Here is a 19,273-nt window from a genome sequence, read left to right as displayed (position 1 = left end):
ACTGGGGGCGGAAAGTTCGAGTATGTTCTCTTTGGACAATCACGGAAGTTACATTTAGGGTATTCCAAACGCTACGTAGACCAATCCAACGGACGTGAACTTTTCGAAATGTGTGCGTTTAGTGGGCAATGGCCCTCCCTAACATCAGAAACAAACCCCATGTCGATATCTGCGCTCGTTTGGGCACAGGAGTCAGAAGAAACGAAACTACCCCGTAACGTGAGAATCGCTCTCTAGGGTAAACAGGCCAGAATACGACCCTTCGGGCGAAAATTTCGTCCGTTTTGCGATATCTCGACTCATTCATGCCCAAACGGCCTCCCCAACCGCGAGCATAAAAAAGACGCCGTGCGGGCGGTTGGGGAGGCCGCTTGGGCATGAAGGAGTCGAGATATCGCAAAACGGACGAAATTTTCGCCCGAAGGATTGTTTTATGGCCTGTTTACCCTAGTGTCAAACTTAGTTTGGTGAAAATCCGAAAAAAAAAAAAATTGGCTTTTTGCCTTTAAATAGGGTCTTGGGGCACGGCTTTGGTAAGTCTGACGACCTTGGGCTTTCAAATTAAGAGTTTTCTCACCATTTCGGTCATTTTGAGTCCGGGAACCCAGCGGAATTCTCACTTTCGCAAAATAAGAGCTGGTCTACCTCCTAGCTGCATCCGTTGCCGAGATCCTCCTCGACCCCATGTAGACCATGATGCACCTGCAGCAGCGCCCCCGGGGCTCGGATCGGATTTGCTGCCACCGGGCGGTTCTTAGGGTCACCCAAGGAGGCTGCATACCAAATTTGGTCAAGATCGGACCACGGGAAGTCCTCGGACGAACGAACGGACGCACAGCAGGGATCATACTATATGCCCGTCCCTCCGTCATTTTTTTTACAAAAAATAAACGGGACGGGCCAAAAATCAAAATTTTTTGACATTCCGACTCTATTTCTCTCCTTCTATGCCCCTCCCCTGTGCCCCCTCCCTCTCATGGTATGTTTCGTATCTTGGAATTGTGAAAGTGTAATTACAGTGTTGGGATTCGGTCCTGGATCTTTTGTGTTGTGGAGTAGTTGTGTTATCCACGACGCTGAGCACCCGTGGGGACGAGCGTGCGATGCCCCGACCACATGACAAGGCCTCCCGCCGTAACGACTGTTCAGATGAACCACAGTTTTTCTGCAGTTGAGCTTCACATAAAATGCACTTGCCGTTTCTTTCAAATTGGCGAGAATCAAAAGTCTCGCCATTTTTTGGCGAGAATCAAAAGTCTCGCCATTTTTTTGGCGAGAAACATAAGTCTCAGCATTTTTTGGCGAGAAACAAATGTCTCGCCAAAATATGGAAATACAGTAATTGACTGGGATATATTTCCCGGTATCCAATAGAGTAGGGTTGCAATTATTGCCATGTTTTGGCGAGACATTTGTTTCTCGTCAAAAAATGGTGAGACTTTTGTTTCTCGCCAAAAAAAGGTGAGACTTTTGTTTCTCACCACAGAATGGCGAGACTTTGTTTCTTCCCCCTAGGATGGAATGAATTCCGTCCTTTGACTTTTCAGTGAACGTAGTGGGCGACCGCTGCGCTGCCACTGGGCCCGTCTGACTTCGTCCTCGTGCGTGCTGCTCTGATGGCTTCGTGACATTCCTGCACAAAGGAAAGTGACAAACTGCACAACATTTGGTTGGCATCTTGGTCTGCAGTTTGCACTTGCGATAAATGTGAAGGAAAAAAAAAGAACCCACTGTTGGAGTTTTGGTCATCTATGCTACCTTATGAAATGGAGTGATACTGCTCAGCATGATAACGTTTTACTTCTGGTGAGATAAGTTGCCTTGTGATTCCTTCACATTATCGCATCTGAAGCCATACTTCCAAGCAGAGCCTCGAAAGTGTCTGAATAATGCTCTAACGTACGGTTACGATTAGGTGTCTATCTCTCTGAGGTGGGTTAAGTTATATTTTAAGATGAGAAGAGATTATAGAAAATAACGTTTATCAAAAATGTTTCCACTGGTTTTTAGTGTTTAAATTTCTTTATTAGATCCAACAAAACATCTTGTAAGCAGTGTCCTGGCGATTTGTATTCACAAGGTTTATCGTGACACGCTCAATGATAGACTCTTGAGACTCTTCCATAAAACCAGTGTAGAAACAACAAATATCAAGCCAATAACATTACCGGGAGCTTTAAAGTGAGGAATCTTTTCAGTAGAAAGTCAAGCAGGCACCAAAAGAGACCCCCCCCCCCCCCAAAAAAAAAAATAGCGGCTAACGTAAAGCATGACAGTCATCGGTCTATCAAATGAATTTCTTACTGACCTTCTTTCTGGAAGAGAGTCCTAGATACACTGTTCAAAAAGTTTGCAATTTTACAAAGCAGTTTTGATGACAATTTTCCAAACACGGATATGAATAAACTTAACATTGCAAATTTCATAACACGATTAGAAAATTCAAAACCCAGTCGTGAAACAGTTAATAGTAATTTTCATGTCGCATTCTGAAAATTACAACACTGAAATGTCGATTTTGTGCCGAACCTAATTTTCCGAATCCGATTGTAACTTTCTTAACCGGCTCATGGCGCATGGCCCGTAGAAGAGGGAGTTCTGCTTCAGACATAACTTTAAACCCACATAACTGTTTATCCACATAATTGTTGACAGACATAACTGGCTACAGACATAACTGGTGTCAGACATAAAAGAGGATTAATTATGGTTGAAAAACTGTAAACACACATAACTTTAAATACATATAACTTTATTCAGAAATAATTTTTAATTTAAAAAAATATATATAAGTTAAATTAAATAGAGGATAAATAGAAGAAAATGAAGCCTTGTCAAAAATTTCGATCATCAAGATTTCCTTCCTGCACAGCGGGCAAGTGGCGCTCTCGTCCAACCGTCCCGCGCAGGTCTTGCAACAGATGCGATACCCGCACGGCACTGCAGCGTGATTTCTAGGGCGGTCAAAGCAGAGGCGGCACTGCTCATCTTGCCCCTCTATCGAACTGGAAGCAGCTGTCCCTGCTGAGTCCACCATGCTGTAATTTAAGCTTTATCCATTAATCCCTCGGGAAGCTCTTGCATTGATCTGCCGACAGTTATGTCTGTCGAAAGTTATGTCTGTCGACGGTTATGCCTATCAAATATTATGCCTGTCAAATGTTATGTCTGTCAACAGTTATATGTATATGCGATTTGGTTATTTCTGTAAAATGTTATGTCTGTAGCAATTATAATTTTAATTCAAATAATAAATGCTTTTTTATATCAGAAATAAATCCGTTATTTCTGTCACTAGTTATGTGGATTTACAGTTATGTGGGTCGAAAGTTATGTCTGTCAACAGCAACTCGTAGAAGAAACCGGTTGAAAATGTGACAAAAGTATTTGAGCGTCCCATACGACCGTCTAGTGTACCTATCTGTCACTTTTTAAACTTTTTATGGTCCAAGAAGTCGTTCCGAACACTTAACTATTTTTGTTACATTTTTAGCCGTTTCGTACCACTTAGACGGGGCGCGTGCATAGTCAGGTAGTTGGTTGTCTGGCACCTGGACGACGTTGTAGCACAGCGGCAAAGATCTTACACCACAAGTCCAAGGTCACGGGTTCAAAACCGGCTGACCGGCTAAGCAAACGACGAATCGCTTGAATTGATGTAATGATGTAGGTAAGATGTGTGTTCATGTTCTTGAATACCTATTGCTTCACTGACCTCAGACAACCTCGAAAACAACAGATATGAATTTTCGCAACATGATTGTAAAACAATTTACACTTTTTTGTAATTGTAATTTTCGTATTAATTGCTTGTGGAAAAATGCAAACCGATGTTATGAAAATTTCAACTAATTTCTTTAACACTGCAGTCGTTAAGTCTCTGGTTTATGAATCACCCTCTCAACTTGAGACAAATCTGAGATCAATTATATTTGATTCTGCCAAAGTGATTAACTCGGTTATTTTTCATTTACGACTCATACAAAAAGCATACCAAAATAAAATTTGCACAGTAAAAAATACATTTTTTCACATGACATAACAGTGGTTCAACGAACCATCCCATTTCAGCGTAGCAAATTCGATGAAATTTTCATAGTAAATGATCTGGGGTCTTCAGAATGGTGCTAGCAGACACACGGATGGGCCCCAAAAATGCCCTATGCATATGGAAGGAGAGGCGTTGATTGATGCGATAAATACGTCTTCAAATGAACTGCAACAATTGACGCTATACTCAAAGTCTTTGGATTCTCGGTGCACAGACGCAGACAAAATTCATTTAACCTTACTTGAGGAAAAACGTCGAAATTGTACTTCCTCTAGCATTTCCAACGTGATTTAGCCTTATATAGCCTTCAGAAACCCATGACGCATAGCAAAGTACTAAGTGTAGGGAATATCGACCTTTTGCATGTTGTTTTAAAGTTATACTGTTCGGTTGGCGTCGATTACTCGTACTTCATGATAACACTTGATGATTACATACTTCATGATTACACTTTTGAAGGGGTTATTTACTGTTAGTAACATGCGGTAACACGGGTTTGAAAAGTTGAAGGATAAACTAAGATGTCACAGAAAACGCAACCGAGGGTGTTGAAAAAAAAATACTTCGCTCATGACATGAGAATTGAAATTGTCACCTCTAGCGGTGAAAGTTACAGTTCTCACGATGCAGTGAGAATGTTTCCTGTACCATATAAGGCGGTATAACAATTGCTGTAAAAAATTGGGTAACAAGTTCGACCCGTCCGACGGTCTGAAATTTCCTGGTCGAAGTAAGGTTACCATTTGACTTTCAGTGCACTCTCACTTTTAGCATCACATTGAACCAGATACGACAAAATGTCACGTTCCTTGGACACATTCGTTTGAGCGCAAATCAGCCAAAACTTAGCTTGTTCCCATTCAAACGAATGTGACACAATGCTCAAAGGAACGTGACAATACAGTACTCCAAAGTAGCTCAGGCCCGGAAGAAGAAGAACAAAAACGGAAGTAAGAATTTGCTGTTTATATGAGAAATATACGCTGCGAACCTTGTGCGCAGCGTATATTTCTCATAGTAACTGCAATTTCTTACTTCCGTTTTTGTTCTTCTTCCGCGCCAGAGCTTCTTTGGAGTACTCTTTTCGTCACATTCGTTTAAACGTGACGTCACGCTGGGAGTGTGGGGTTGCGGATGCCTGCATGGAGGTTGCGCGGAGGTTGCGCAGACTTAGGCCATCGGATTCGCGAAGTCCTGGCCGTTCTTGTTCGTTTCCATCTGGATCTTGAGGCTGTTGGCGCAGATGAGACAGTAGATGGGTAAACCTGGAGAACAGATTTTTGACATTCATAGTAAGTAAAGACTTTTCAAGTCCGCTCAACAAAATGTAACTGTAAAACTTGAAATAAACCTCAAGAAAATTAACTTGTGCATTGTACTCACCAATGAAGAGGAAGGCGAGTAGGAGTACAGGCGATACAAGAACAGACATGACGATGACAGCAATGGTGCCCACGACTAGCTGAACCCACATCAGGCGGATGTAGTGGGCCATCTTGCTGGGATTGCGCTGCCAAAAGAAACGCAGAAATAGCGTCAAAGGTTCTGAAGGCACAGGGCTTCTAAAGTATGGGATTAATTCGTGATGGGATGGGACGAGTAAGCGAACAGAATCGTGAGGAGCTTTTCCAAAGCTCTCTAACTCGTGATTGTGTCCGCTCGCTCGAAGCGTTCGGTCACTCATCGGATTCCCTGGCCCAGAGACGACGAGACCGCCCCCATCTCCCGATATGGATTCTCAGGCACCCGCAAACTAGTGTAACTTTGCAATTCCACCACAGCTGCCGATGTGACATCGCAAATATCGTCCCGTTCCACGTTAATTAAACGATAACCTGTTAATTTTGAGTGGTTCACTCGTTTCATACGAAAGAGCTTATACATTCATTGTAAAATTAACACGGTAGGGCAAATTTAATATTTTATAAAGCGCAAATTTTAAAAACAGTATTTATAAATTCTCAAAACTGCAGCGTCAGGAAGCTACACTGTGGCAAAAAGGTACGGAAAATCCTGTTAATTTTTTTGCCAGGATTCTCCGTAGCCCTCTTACCAATATTCTCCGTAGGCTCTTACAGTATTCTCCGTAGGGCCGCACAGTATTCTCTGTAAATCCGCACAGTCTTCTCCGTAGGACCTCGAAGACTGTATAGTCCTACGGAGATCACTGTGCGGTCCTACGGAGAATACTGTGCGGTCCTACAGAAAATACTGTAAGAGCCTACGGAGAATATTGATAAGGGGCCTACGGAGAATTACCACAAGCTGTTTACAGAATTTTCCGTAGCTTTTTGCCACAGTGTAGTGCGACGTACATTGGCGATGCCTTGAAGGAACAGCACGGCGGTCACCAGGAAGATGATCTGGATGATGATGTTCAACACGAGGGAACAAATGAAGAAGTAGAAGATAGACTTGAGATCCTCGTCACCAAAACAACTTCGCCCTTGCTGTAAAAAGAAAACGTCGGTGGATAAAAATGATCCGCGAGACGGGTAAAACGGGTGGGGTGAGAATATGTTAAGAGATCAAATAAGTACTTGGTAGAAAGCTGTGGGAGTGAGCTCAGAAGCACACATCTGTAGGAATGTGTTTGACAAGCACACTTCTACAGAAGTGTGATTAGAAACACACACCTAAAGGAGTGTAGTTGGACAAGCGCACAAACGCGTCCGTGCCGTGTTTTTTCGTGTCCGAGAAACACTTCGCGACCTCGTTCAACTCTGCAAAACTGGAAGGCCCACTCCTGAATCGTGCCGGCATGTACATTTCAACGAGCAATCAACTGCATGAACGGAGCTCAGGGCGGATGCAGAATTTACGTAATTTTGTAAATATGTAATCATTTTCCCTACATCGTTTTCCTACCTTGCGAGAAGAAAGTACATAAAAAGTGCGGAACATGTCTGGTCAAAAAATTGCCTGGATCGTCCGTACCTATCATAATATAGAACTTTTGTACTATTTTTCCGTACCCGATTACATGAGTTCTTATGGGACAAGTACGGACGTTCCGTACTTACGTACTATGTTCTTCTGTGCCTTTTCCGTGCTAAAGTACGGAATTTTTTTCTACATTGTTTTCAACTACCATAAATGAACAGGATCCAGTAAGCTGGGAGTGACTCAGGACTAAACTCACGCGGTCTACGTTATGGTGTGTAAAAGCCCGGTGACAACACACTTGTGGTTTCAACCGCTGGGCCATGTATGCAATTTCTTAATTCACTGTCTGACGTCCGCGTTAATTACAAACCTGTTTTAAAGCATTGCACCCTTCGGAGACGTTGTATAATTGGGCGATACTCTTCAGTATGTTCAATGTGGCACCGACCTGAAACAAGAGAAAAATAATGGTCGATGTAAAGAATTAAGTCAGAGCATATGTCATGGTTCCTCCTTCTTTACGACAATGTCGTAATCGGTCGTAATATTTTAAAATCTGAAATCCCGGGCAAGTTCGTAAAAAGTTACAAGTTTGCTCGCTTATTTACGATTTGTGTCGTTCATTTACGATCCGTAACATAAATTTGCGACAAGAGTCGTAAATGTACGACCAAAGTACATATTCCCAAACAAAATTTCGATCGTTCGTAAACTTACGATCAAGTCGCAAACTTACGACTTGATTCTTTTTAAAACGGAAAGTCTCGTTTCAAAATGAGCGACAAATATGTCGAATATTTAGTACTGAAGTCGTAAATTTACAACTTCACATTTGCAAATTTACAACAAGGTCGTACATAAATGTATCCGAGAAAAAGGTCGTACACGAATCTATCATCGAAAAAAAAGGTTGCACAAGAATGTATCACCGAAAAGGTGAGCGTGATTGGCCCAGTTTTTCGGTGATACATTTTAGCATCACCCTTTTGTCTCACCCCAGAGAGTGCACGGTAAAAACGGAACCTGGTTTTCCCAGGAAGCCAATGGTGAAGGCATAGGCGATTTCCAGGGAGTTCCTGGGAAAACCAGGAACCGTTTTTACCGTGTGAGATGTATCACCATTTTTTCAGTGCTTTTCAAAGAAAATACGATGGAACTTACTACCTAATTTTTCGTAGAAGAAACTACTATTCAAATGCTCAAAATACAAGGTTTTAAGTCTGTGTGGCCGTCCTGTCCGACGCTTGTATTTGCAGTGTTGTCATGAAGTGCCGAGTACTCACTATCAACAGCCATCCCTGCACTTTACAGCACGTTGCCAGTTCGCAGCAGCATCCCCGCTCCACTATCGGCAGGCAGGTTCGCTTCGGCTCGGCGGGCTCCATTTTAATACCTGCAACACAAGGAACGAACAAAAATTGAAATCAGCAAATATGATCCAAATACACACCAGATCTGGTTTATGCAGTATTTTTTTATCTCTAAAAAATCTGGAGTGACCCACAATTCGGACAAGAGTTACGGATGTCATGGTCGCGTCTAGTTTGCAAGGTTTCGCGTTCTATGAAAATCTTAAATATATTGAGCTTTACAAACACAATGAGCTTGTTATAATAAAGTTTTGTGAGCATGCAGAAGCTTTCAAAGAAAATACCTCGCAAAATACGAACTGAATCGTAATACAAGAAACTAGGTTTTTGTACCTTACATAGGTAATATTCACTCTCAGTCTCGTATTGACTATCTCTTGCCAAAATGTTTTTTGTGCAGAACGTATTATGTTCTATTTTCTTTGTGGCTATACTCTATTTTGTGCATTGTTTAATGTATTAGTTCATTTCACCTGAATTTTTGTCATTAGCAATTTACTTTACAATTTCTACATGATCTAAAGACAATTTTATTGATCTTTAAAACGATCAAAGTTGTGCATGGGTAAAGAGAAAATAGCACATTTTACGTATGCTCAAAAAAACAAAAAACGTTATGAGCAAGAGAGAAAAAAGTACGTATACACTGCAAACCTAACTGTCTAAGGGAGGGTGGGGCACCATGACCACTGGGGCACCATGACCAACCCCCTCGCTCTCGGGAACTAACTTACTTTGCCGACGGCAACCGGTCGACTGGACTTTCGAGAGAATAGAATTCTAACTATTTTTAGCCAGAGCCCTACCTTCTAGCTTCGAGGGTACGACCATAGCACCTCGCCAAAATTTTTGTCACAGCGTTTTGGCTAAATTGGGCGTTTTTCAAATCTGAGATATTTTTTCTCACTCTCACATTTGAGGAGATAAGTTCGATGTCTTAGGTTTTTTCAAAATGTCGGCTCTCCGGCAAAATACCCAAACATAATTTAATTCTAAGTAGCTTTTTGCTTGCTCGGGGAGCCTTACAAGGGAAGTGCCCCAGGTGTTACATCCAGATTTTGATCATATTTTGGGGATCTTTCTTACTATACAATTGACTAATTTTCCGCATAAAAGTTTTTGCTGAGATATATTACAAGGGGTTTTTAAAACCTAGGCCCAAAATTTTCAAAATCACTCAAAAATATTTTTTGACCAAAAAGTTTCTAAATGGCTAAAACGTCCAAAAATATTTTTTTTCGATTTTGGAGCAAAAAAATTTTTTGTCCTCACTAAAGTCCAAAAACTTGGAAAAAATTCAAAATCACATTTTTGACCCAAAAGTTTCCAAATGGTCTAAAACGTCCAAAACATATGATTTTTTTCGATTTTGGGGCAAAAATTTTTTTGTCCTCACTTAAGTCTAAAAATTAAAAAAAATATACATTTTGACCAAATAGTCTCCAAGATCCGCAACTTTAAAAAATATGATTTTATTCGCGTTAGGAGAATCTTTTTGTTCTGACGTTAGTCAATATTCGTGAAAAAACTTGAAAGCCAGATAACAAGATTTTGACAAAATAATTGAGGTATGGTACGCAATGTTCAACTCAGGAAGTACCTGACCTTACCCCTCCCGGACCTTACCCCCCTTATTTTCTAATTTCTTTTCTGAAAAAGAAATAAATTATTTTATATTAAATATAAAAGGAAAGTCCAGGACCTTACCCCTCCCAAAACCCTTTCCCCTCAAAAATTATTGAAAAAAATTATTTAGTGATTTAATTATTAAAGAAAAAATAAATGATAAATAATAAATAATTAAATAAATAAAAAATTAAATATATAATTAAAAAAAAATTGAAAAGCTGTTTTGCCAATTTGCCCCAGTAATAGACAATACATTTATTTACTTGAATTATTGTTAAACACTGTTAAAATGGAGAGGCTATGAAATCGAATCAGTACTTCCTGCTTTCACCTCCTTAATGGCTCAGGCGAACGAGTGAAGAGCGCTTTACGCTATTACTACGTTCGATCTCGTTCAAAGACAGGAACTCTACTAAACGAAGAGCGTACATTGTATGCTCTAACTGGAGCATGCCTGCAAGCACGCTCTAGCAAGCGCATGCCTGGCAAGCATGCACTAACTAGTGCATCTAGCGCATGCCTGGCAAGCATGCACTTTCATACATGCCATGCACAGTGCACACGCTAACTGAAGCATGCATCTAGTGCTTAAGGGATAGGGAGTTGCCTGCATCAGGAAGCGTGTACGGGTCTGTAAAGTTAAACCGTGCGCATGGATGCTTGCTTGCATGCATGCATGGGTGGCGGATCGCTACGGAATCCACTCAGAAGGCTATTGTTTCCATCTGGCATGACCCAAGAAGAAGTTTTAGCCATAAGAAGTTTTTCAGAATTGATAGCAGTGCTTTTAAAATGGTATTTTCAGCGCGACGCCCGACGCTTGCGTGCATGCATGCACGCACTCCCGCCCTGTCGCTAGTGCTCTTCCAAACTCCCTTTTTCTTTAAAGCCAAAATGTTTCGAGCATTATTATGTGACAAACTGTCATTCTAACTCCTGTTGGGTGAAAACAACACCTTTCTATATGGATTCCATGGCGATCCGCAAACCCCTGCATGCATGCATGCAAGCATCCATGCGCATGGTTTAACTCTACAGCCCTACATGGAATGTATGCACTAGTATGAGCATGCTTGCCAGGCATGCACTAGCTAGAGCGTGCTTGCAGGCATGCTACTAGTTAGGGGGTACAATGTACGATTTGAAGAGAGAGAAAGGTAAAATTCACCTCCCCCTTCCTCTAGGCTTTGAACGAGATCGAACGTAGTTATAGCGTGAACCGCCCTTGATTTGTTCAGCTGATGTGAGCCATAAATCGGTGAAAGGTGAAAGCAGGAAGTACTGATTTGATTTCATGGCCTCTTAATTTTGAAAGTGTAAAACAATAATTAAAATTGATAAATGACATATTGGTGTGAAATACAGTCTAAAGATTCCTAACCATATCTGGTCACTTGCATGCAAGCCGCCATCTTAACCCAAACACACTCCGTTCCATTCCTATACTATTGGCCTAGAGAGCTCCCTGCCAAGGACTCCTAGAATGGTCACTCACGGTCCTTTGGTTTACGAATGTACCCTCAACTATAAAAACAGCCGCTCAGCAGAGCCGGCATGCAGTTGTCGCCTAGTGTTGACCCTGATACGTCTTACAATAAACCAGTAAACCTGAACGTCTCTACCGTTCCTTAAGCCCTTGCACACACTACATTATCTATTAATGTGGAACAGCTTTTCAATTTTTTTTAAATTATTTATTTAATTATTTATTTATTTATCAGTTTACTTATATATTACTTATTATAAGGTCCCGGACTTTCCTGTTTTATATTTAATATAAAATAATTTATTTCTTTTTCATAAAAGAAATTAGAAAATGAGGGGGGTAAGGTCCGGGAGGGGTAAGGTCAGGTACTGACCCTGTTCAACTACGTCATTTTTTGGCCCGTCCCGTTTATTTTTTTGTAAAAAAATGACGGAGGGACGGGCATATACAGTAGTATGATCCCTGCTGTGCGTCCGTCCGTCCGTTCGTCCGTCCGTCCGTTCGTCCGTCCGTCCGTCCGTCCGAGGACTTCCCGTGGTCCGATCTTGACCAAATTTGGTATGCAGCCTCCTTGGGTGACCCTAAGAACCGCCCGGTGGCAGCAAATCCGATCCGAGCCCCGGGGGCGCTGCTGCAGGTGCATCATGGTGTACATGGGGTCGAGGAGGATTTCGGCAACGGATACAGCTAAGGAGGGCATGTAGGGGTATTTTTGGAATCAGGGTGACAAGACAAAAACCAATGGTGCCAATTTCAAGCAAATCGGAGAAGTTTGGACCCGGGTTCAAATCCCAGTGGGGTATATTTTAAACATACTTTTTATTCGAGTGTTCGCATTGTTTCAGATGCTTTTGAGGGTGCTGATGACGAAAACTACATTTATTTTAAACCCCCGACTCAGGTTTAATTCCCGTCAGGGTCAAACATAGGCGAAATTTTAACGTTTTTTAATGTACGGGACGGGCCAAAGTTGCCGATGAATATCGCTACTTTTCCTGTTATTAGACTTAAGTGAGGACAAAAATTTTTTTGCTCCAAAATCGAAAAAAATCATATTTTTGGACGTTTTAGACCATTTGGATACTTTTTGGTCTAAAATGTGATTTTGGATTTTTTTTTAGTTTTTGGACTTTAGTGAGGACAAAAAAAATTTTTCTCCAAAATCGAAAAAAATCATATTTTTGGACGTTTCAGGCCATTTAGAAACTTTTTGGTCAAAAAATATTTTTTGAGTGATTTTGAAAATTTGGACCTAGGTTTAAAACCCGTTGTAATATATCTCAGCAAAATCTTTTATGCGGAAAATTAGTCTATTGTATAGTAGAAGAGATCCCCAAAATCTGATCAAAATCTGGATGTAACACCTGGGGCACTTCCCTTGTTAGAGTCGAAAACTGCATTGTGGGGAGCCATGACCACTTTTTAGTGGGGCACCATGACCATACATATTTGAGTGTATTTTGGCCTGATAATGATTTATTTTCGTCGAAAATTTACTGTTTGCTTCTGAAATTGTATACTTAAAGGTTGAATAATTGCTGCAGAATAGATAGTTTTATCACAAATCGTGAATCACCAGGATGATTAAGAATGGTTCTGAAACTGAGACTTGAAATGGTAGTTTCTCTTGCACTAAATGAGCTCCAAACCGCAAAAGTTGGCCGCGAAGGCGATCCGTGGCTACTTTGCACCAAGATGGCTCTGGCATTATGAGAAACAGCATTTAATTCACTTGTTTGCAGTGTAGTAACCGCGATAATTTTCTTAAAATTTAACAAATTGAAATCTGCATACGAATTTGGATTCGTCTAAGCAAGTCAAACATAAAATAGTAAAACATGTCATAGCTTTGGATGTGAAATTTGAAAGCCTTAGAGCGTTAACTGTTTTAAACCGTGCATTTTAAGGCATCTTAGAACGTTTAAAACTTCGAAGGTTTTTACAGTGTTTTTTAGTTAAGTTGACTGGCCTGATGGTAAGGACAGCGATATAAACAATTTCAATGAGAATACTGGTAGAAAGTACACTTTTTTGGGCCAAAAAATTACTATGGTCATGGTGCCCCACGGGGTGGTCATGGTACCATACGTGGGGCGCCATGACCACTTTGCGTTTTATTTTCCAAAGTGTTCTGTGAGCCTGCCGTGCATTGCAGACTAGTTCCAATGGGTGGAAGAGGTACTTGGAGGTCCAATGAATCCTCTCATGCTGGAAACTTAACTTTTCGAACCACACGGTGGAGTAGAGGGAGGCACAAAAAAAAGTGGTCATGGTTCCCCACCCTCCCTTACTAAGTACACACTTACAAATGCATGCTTGCAAGTACACACTTACAAACCCATGCTTGACAAGTACACACTTACAAATGCATGCTTGACGCCGTATAACTCCACGCGTCAAGCATGCGCTTGTAAGTGTGTACTTGCAAGCATGCATTTGTAAGTGTGTACTTGGCCAAGCATGCGTTTGCAAGTGTGTACTTGCAGGCATGCATTTGTAAGTGTGTACTTAGTAGACAGTTAGGTTTGTAGTGTAGGTCTGAGAGTGTTTCGTAAGGTTTTAAACGTGTGTGTGTGTATGTGCGCATTAGATGCAGAGGCACAGACTGTTCTCCCGGGACTGGGGTGTCACTTGAGCCCTGGGTCTCCTGGGACTGGGGTGTCGTTTGAGCCCTGGGCCGAGCGCTGTGGAGCGCACTGTGTGCATTCACATTGCGTGCTGGAACCCGGGGTTAATGCAAATTAGCTGACCGGAACCAACCGGTTCCTGGCGGAGAGGCAAGGCCAACTGGGAGACGCGCACGCGTAGCCAGGCTGGGCGAGCCCTCTGCACAGGGATTCTATCCGACCCCTTGCCGACTCAGAGTCAAAATACTAGCAGGGAGGGACACATCCGAGCGGTGCCACTCGGAAATTGGCGGTATAGTTCCACATTCCACATTTACCTCAAATCGATAGTTTGACTTTGAATTACCGTTCAGTCGCACTCAAGTCCGTTGTGCGACCTTTCCCCCCGCAGGCATCACTGTGCGAAAAAACCACAGCGAATATCCCGTTAATTTTTTTGCCGGGATTCACTGTAGTTCAGAACACAGGGTTTACTGTGCCTGGCTACAATATTTACTGTACCTGGTACAGGATATTCCGTACTCCACCCCCGTGGTACAATAAATCCCGTACAAAGTACAGTAGATCCTGTAAAAAAGTACAGTAAATCCTGTACGCTGAACTACAGTGACAGCTGTACTAATCACAACAGGATTTACTGTGATTTTTTCCCACAGTGCACTGTTTGGCGGCAGAGGTACCGGTACCAAAACTCATCAGGACACAGAACCGAATAAAAGCTTCCCCACTCAAACAAGTTCAAACACACTCTCAGACTCGTACTGACTTTTTTTCTCACAATTATTGACTTTTAATCCTTTGCTTACGTAGTTTTTTAAGCAGCAATAATATGTGGTATTTACTTTGTAACCATGTACAATATTATTCACTATAAAACTAAATTGTCATCAATTATTGACTTTTTTTGTAGTCGATGACGTATTGACTCTGTCAATAGCACATTGGCTTTAAGTCAATATAACGAATGAAATCTTACATACATATTGAGGAAATAGTGCTTTTTATTGTTGTGTAAAATACTCTTTTTTTAACAAAGGACAAAAAGTCAATAACAGTCTGAGAGTGCATGAAGGGAAAATGCAAAACTCTGGTTGTAGTGGAGGGATACACTTGTGACGTCACGTCGCTCGACGCGCTGGGCGCGAGGCGCTCCACGCCACCCCCACCCCCTGCCTCCATGCGTGTTGCGCCACCCCCCGCGTGGTCCGGCGCGACGCGCAGTCCGGGTCGATAACATGGCCTCGGCGCCGCCCGGCCGGCGCTGGACAGTGGGAGGTGGGGGTGGGGGTGGTATTTACGATGCGCTAACACGAGTTGAGTGCTTTCTTAGCGGGATGAGGTGCACTGGTGGGATGGCTGGGAAAGCAGCGACAGAAATAGGAAACGCACGCAGCGAATTCAAGTCCGAGACAGTCTCACACTGTTAGAGGTCGCCCTAAATCAACTATAACCTCCCCCCCCTTTCCTCCATCCCCGTTTTACCCCGAAAGGAAGTGACAAATATCTGCAATATGTTCAAATTTGAGCTAAAATACCCAAATAGTCTCGAAAATTCGCTTGCTTCGCTCGCATTTACTATGGGCTTTCCGTTTCCACTATTCAACGGCTATTAAGCTGTATTCACTCGCCTTCAGTAGTATGTAAGGGGTCGTGCACATACCACGTGACCCATTTAAGGGGAGGGAGGGGTCGCGAAAAAGTCACGGCAAGTCACAAGGGGGGACGGGGGGTTGCCAAAAAGTCACGTGACATGAACTTTTCGGAACTTAACGGACTGCCCTGCACATTGTTTTTAAAATTAAAGATGATGCCACTTCAATAAAAATTACAATTCTTACAGCACAAGCACACTCTTGCCGAGGAATGTGTTATTCACATTAAAAACCACTCAGTTCGCAGCTTGCAAAGAATTTTGCTTTCGTAATTTGGCGAAAAAAACTTCAAATAAGAGTTCACAATGCAAACACGTTCTTTTTACTAACAGGAGGTTTGCAAACAGCGAACAAATGATTGGTCATCCCGACGACAATCTTTCTGTAACGAACAAGTTATCGCAAGGTTTTCAGTGAGCAAGCAAACAACAGTAATTTATTATCACACTGACCACGTAACGCATGGTTTCGTACGCGGGCGCGCACAAATACCTAATAGACAGTTCATGTGAACCTTTCCAGTCCTGTCCAGCTGTGGTAAAGCTTTCTTGTTCACACTCGAATCTTACGCAATCCAAGAAACAATGAAAAGACGACAATATTGGCGAAGCAGTCTTACTAAAACGCAATAACCAAATTCCAAAAATTACCACGTGACTTTTGGGGGAGGGGGGAGGGGTCGGCGAAGAGTCACAGAGGGTCACAAGGGGGGAGGGAGGGGTCTAAAAGTGGCCTTTTTGGGTCACGTGGTATGTGCATGATCCCTAATTTCCAAATTACGACGACTGTAGGCTCCCTTCGCTTGCTTCACAGAGTTTGAGGGCCATAAACTTCCTTCCTGCAGACCCTTTCAGTCCTCCCTTAGTTAAGAACAAAAATAATGGAAAAGCCAGGGATCCTTAACTTCACTCAACATTTAACTAACACTGCTGTCATAACGTAACATAAGACAATGTTCGCTAAAGGTTAAGGGTACGGACTTATGAAAGTACTTGCAAAAGTATATCCACACAAATTCGAGACATAAAAAAATAACCTACCCTTTTGAAAAGATGTTCGAAGTTAAGGGTAATAACTGTACGATGGGCCCTATGAACAAAGACCGATGTCCTTTGGGTCGCTCGAACAAAGTCCGATCTCCTTTGGGTCGCTCGAACAAAGACCGATCTCCATTTCCTAACCTCTCAACGCGTTCATTTTGAAGTCCCAGAACAATCTCTACGTTTGGATTCCACACAAATAAGTTTAAGATAATCATTCTCTAATATGTTAGGAACAAAACCTTCAAACTATTGTTTGAGTTGGATGTCTGTTGCGAGAACTACAATATAAAGAAGCGGCGAATGCAGAAACGGCCGAAATGGAGATCGGTCTTTGTTCGAGCGACCCGAAGGAGATCGGTCTTTGTTTGAGCGACCCAAAAGACATCGGTCTTTGTTCATAGGACCCATCGTGTAACTCTTATGATAACGTTATGATGCCCTTATGAGGTAAGTTAAGGATCCCTGGAAAAAGCGGGAACCAGCTGCGCGCCCCTTAGCGGCCACTGCTGTGAACTTCGTCCAGACCGAGGCTTAAATCAGGGTTGACCTTTTGACAATTTACAGTAACGGCCGCAAGGTGGTGCGCGGCTCGTTCTTGACCTTTCGATTACTATTTTTCTTCACTCGGCGGCGACCAAAAGGGTCGATTGCAATTTCGCAGTACACCTGATTCATCACTAGCTTTGCTCCAGATTTTCAACTGTGTTCAAATTGCAGTTGGTTACATTGGCCACCACCACCACCACCCCAACACGTCATGTCATGACGGAACGCTGTCCGGCCGACACGCTACAGTGGGATTTGGCCCTCAACCTCCCCGCTACGGCACCAACTGGGTGGCATTCGTACATAACAGCGTATCTAGCATGGGATTCCCCATGAAGATACGTTGTTCTGTCAGATGGTAACTCAACTGAGCCACGAAAGATTTGTATCCACGCTTTTCTGGCTACTGGTAGCCTTGTTCGGCTGTGTTCGATCGGTGTCGGGCCTAAGTGCGCACGAGTTGGCGCGCACAGCCTTCAGTGGGGTGACCGACGGCCCACAGTGGGCCAGAAGACCGGTGAGGCGGCCAAAACCCTAGACGCGTTTTGAGCTCCAGAGTCGCTAAAGAGGCCTCGAACCGAACGTGTGACCCCACCAATGGATTCCTCGTTCGGAAAGCAATCCATTGATGGGGTCACGGGTTCGGTTCGAGGCCTGTTTAGCGACTCTGGAGCTCAAACGCGCCTAGAGTTTTGGCCGCCTCACCGGTCCTCTGGCCCACTGTGCGGCCTCTGGGGGTGGGGGCACTTTTGTCCTACCTTCCAGGCGGCTATCTAGGTGCCTGCCCCTACCGACGGCCAAGGACACTAAGGTCCAGCACCACTGCAAATCCAATATCCAATTGCACGCTTAGTAGCAATAGAAGTGTTAAGAATGCACTGAACTTGATTCGCAAATTGCATCCGAGTCGACGCAGAGAGCAAGACACAATACGGCAATGAACTCCAGACCGATTTCCCTGGATGCATCCAACAGGTGGCCTCCGACCGGCGCAGACGCGACGGCTGACTCACTCCGCGAACCGCGCGTACTCTCAGTCTGGAAATCATTCGTGAACTCTCTACACTAGCCTACAGGCGACTTTAGGGTAGCCGGTTGTAACTGAGTATCTCCGCAAGCATAAGCAAGCAAGCCTAGAGGAACAACTTAGTTTTTTAAGAACTATTTCTTCACATAATAAACTAATTAGTACCTTACATATTTCCAATTTTTTTCCAAAGTCTGAAAATGTCATACACTGCGAGAAAAAGTGTGGATAGTACAACAAAAGTACAACAAAAACTGTACAATAAAAGTACAACAGGGGTTGTAGAATGTACAACGAGAATTGTACGAACCACAACGAGGCCTGGACTGCACAGCACTCGTCATGCCGATTCCACTGTACTTCGTACAACAATTCTTGTACTTAAAAAGTACAATAAATACCTGATTAAAAATTTGCCAGAAATTTGTGTACTTTTGTTGTGGTTATTTCTAGCAGTGTATTGGGTGGGCGGTGGTTACTGGTGACACAAAACACCAAACACAAGCAAGTTTTTTTTCCTCATGTATCTGCTTTTCTTTCTTAGTGAATTTAGTGCGGGAATCGAACTTCAAAGGGTGCGCACATCCAAATAACGAGTGGGAAGTCCGTCGCCCTGGACGCCTCACGCACTACGCCGCGGCAACGCCACGCTCCTACCTGTTGTCCGAAGCTCTGCGCAGACGGGGTGTGGCCGCGTGCTCCGAGACCCAGCCTCTCCAATGGGCGTTGCCGACGCACTGGCCGGGTCGGCAGTGGACAGGCCGCGCGAGGGCCCCAGCGCGCCGCTTGGTGGGGAAGAGGGGGGGGGGGAGGAAGGAGTGGCGGCTGACGCGCCAACACCCTTACGGCGCATGTTGTTACCCCGGAGTATTTACGGCGCGCCGGAGGGGCATGTGGTCGGACTCACTAGCGCTTGCAAGAAGGCTCCCCCCCTCTCCCTTCCCCTGAGGCCCATG

At 43.2% G+C, this 19,273-nt stretch overlaps 1 protein-coding gene across 1 annotated transcript; it reads right to left on the bottom strand.

Annotated features, from left to right (window-relative positions):
* Window positions 1-5,078: 5,078 nt before the first annotated feature.
* Window positions 5,079-19,055, bottom strand: LOC117640075. The gene is made up of 6 exons (XM_034376302.1): window positions 18,975-19,055; window positions 8,221-8,330; window positions 7,308-7,385; window positions 6,367-6,501; window positions 5,435-5,561; window positions 5,079-5,316 (listed from the first exon to the last, which is right to left on the bottom strand). The coding sequence occupies exons 2-6, from the start codon at window positions 8,320-8,322 to the stop codon at window positions 5,222-5,224; spliced, it is 537 nt and encodes a 178-aa protein (XP_034232193.1). The 5' UTR covers window positions 8,323-8,330; window positions 18,975-19,055; the 3' UTR covers window positions 5,079-5,221.
* Between the last annotated feature and the right edge of the window lie 218 nt (window positions 19,056-19,273).

Source organism: Thrips palmi, unplaced genomic scaffold (genome assembly GCF_012932325.1).
Source record: "Thrips palmi isolate BJ-2018 unplaced genomic scaffold, TpBJ-2018v1 HiC_scaffold_12, whole genome shotgun sequence".
In the NCBI taxonomy this organism is placed as follows: domain Eukaryota; kingdom Metazoa; phylum Arthropoda; class Insecta; order Thysanoptera; family Thripidae; genus Thrips; species Thrips palmi.
The sequence above is the reverse complement of the archived record's forward strand: the minus strand, read 5'-3'. Positions and strand labels throughout refer to the sequence as shown.

Coding starts and splice junctions, on each gene's coding strand:
- LOC117640075 (XM_034376302.1), bottom strand. CDS start 8,322: ATGGAGCCCGCCGAGCCGAAGCGAACCTGCCTGCCGATAGTGGAGCGG. Junction 5,562..6,366: donor TCCTTCAAGGCATCGCCAAT/GTACGTCGCACT, acceptor TTCTTTTGGCAG/CGCAATCCCAGCAAGATGGC. Junction 5,317..5,434: donor ACTCGCCTTCCTCTTCATTG/GTGAGTACAATG, acceptor TCTGTTCTCCAG/GTTTACCCATCTACTGTCTC.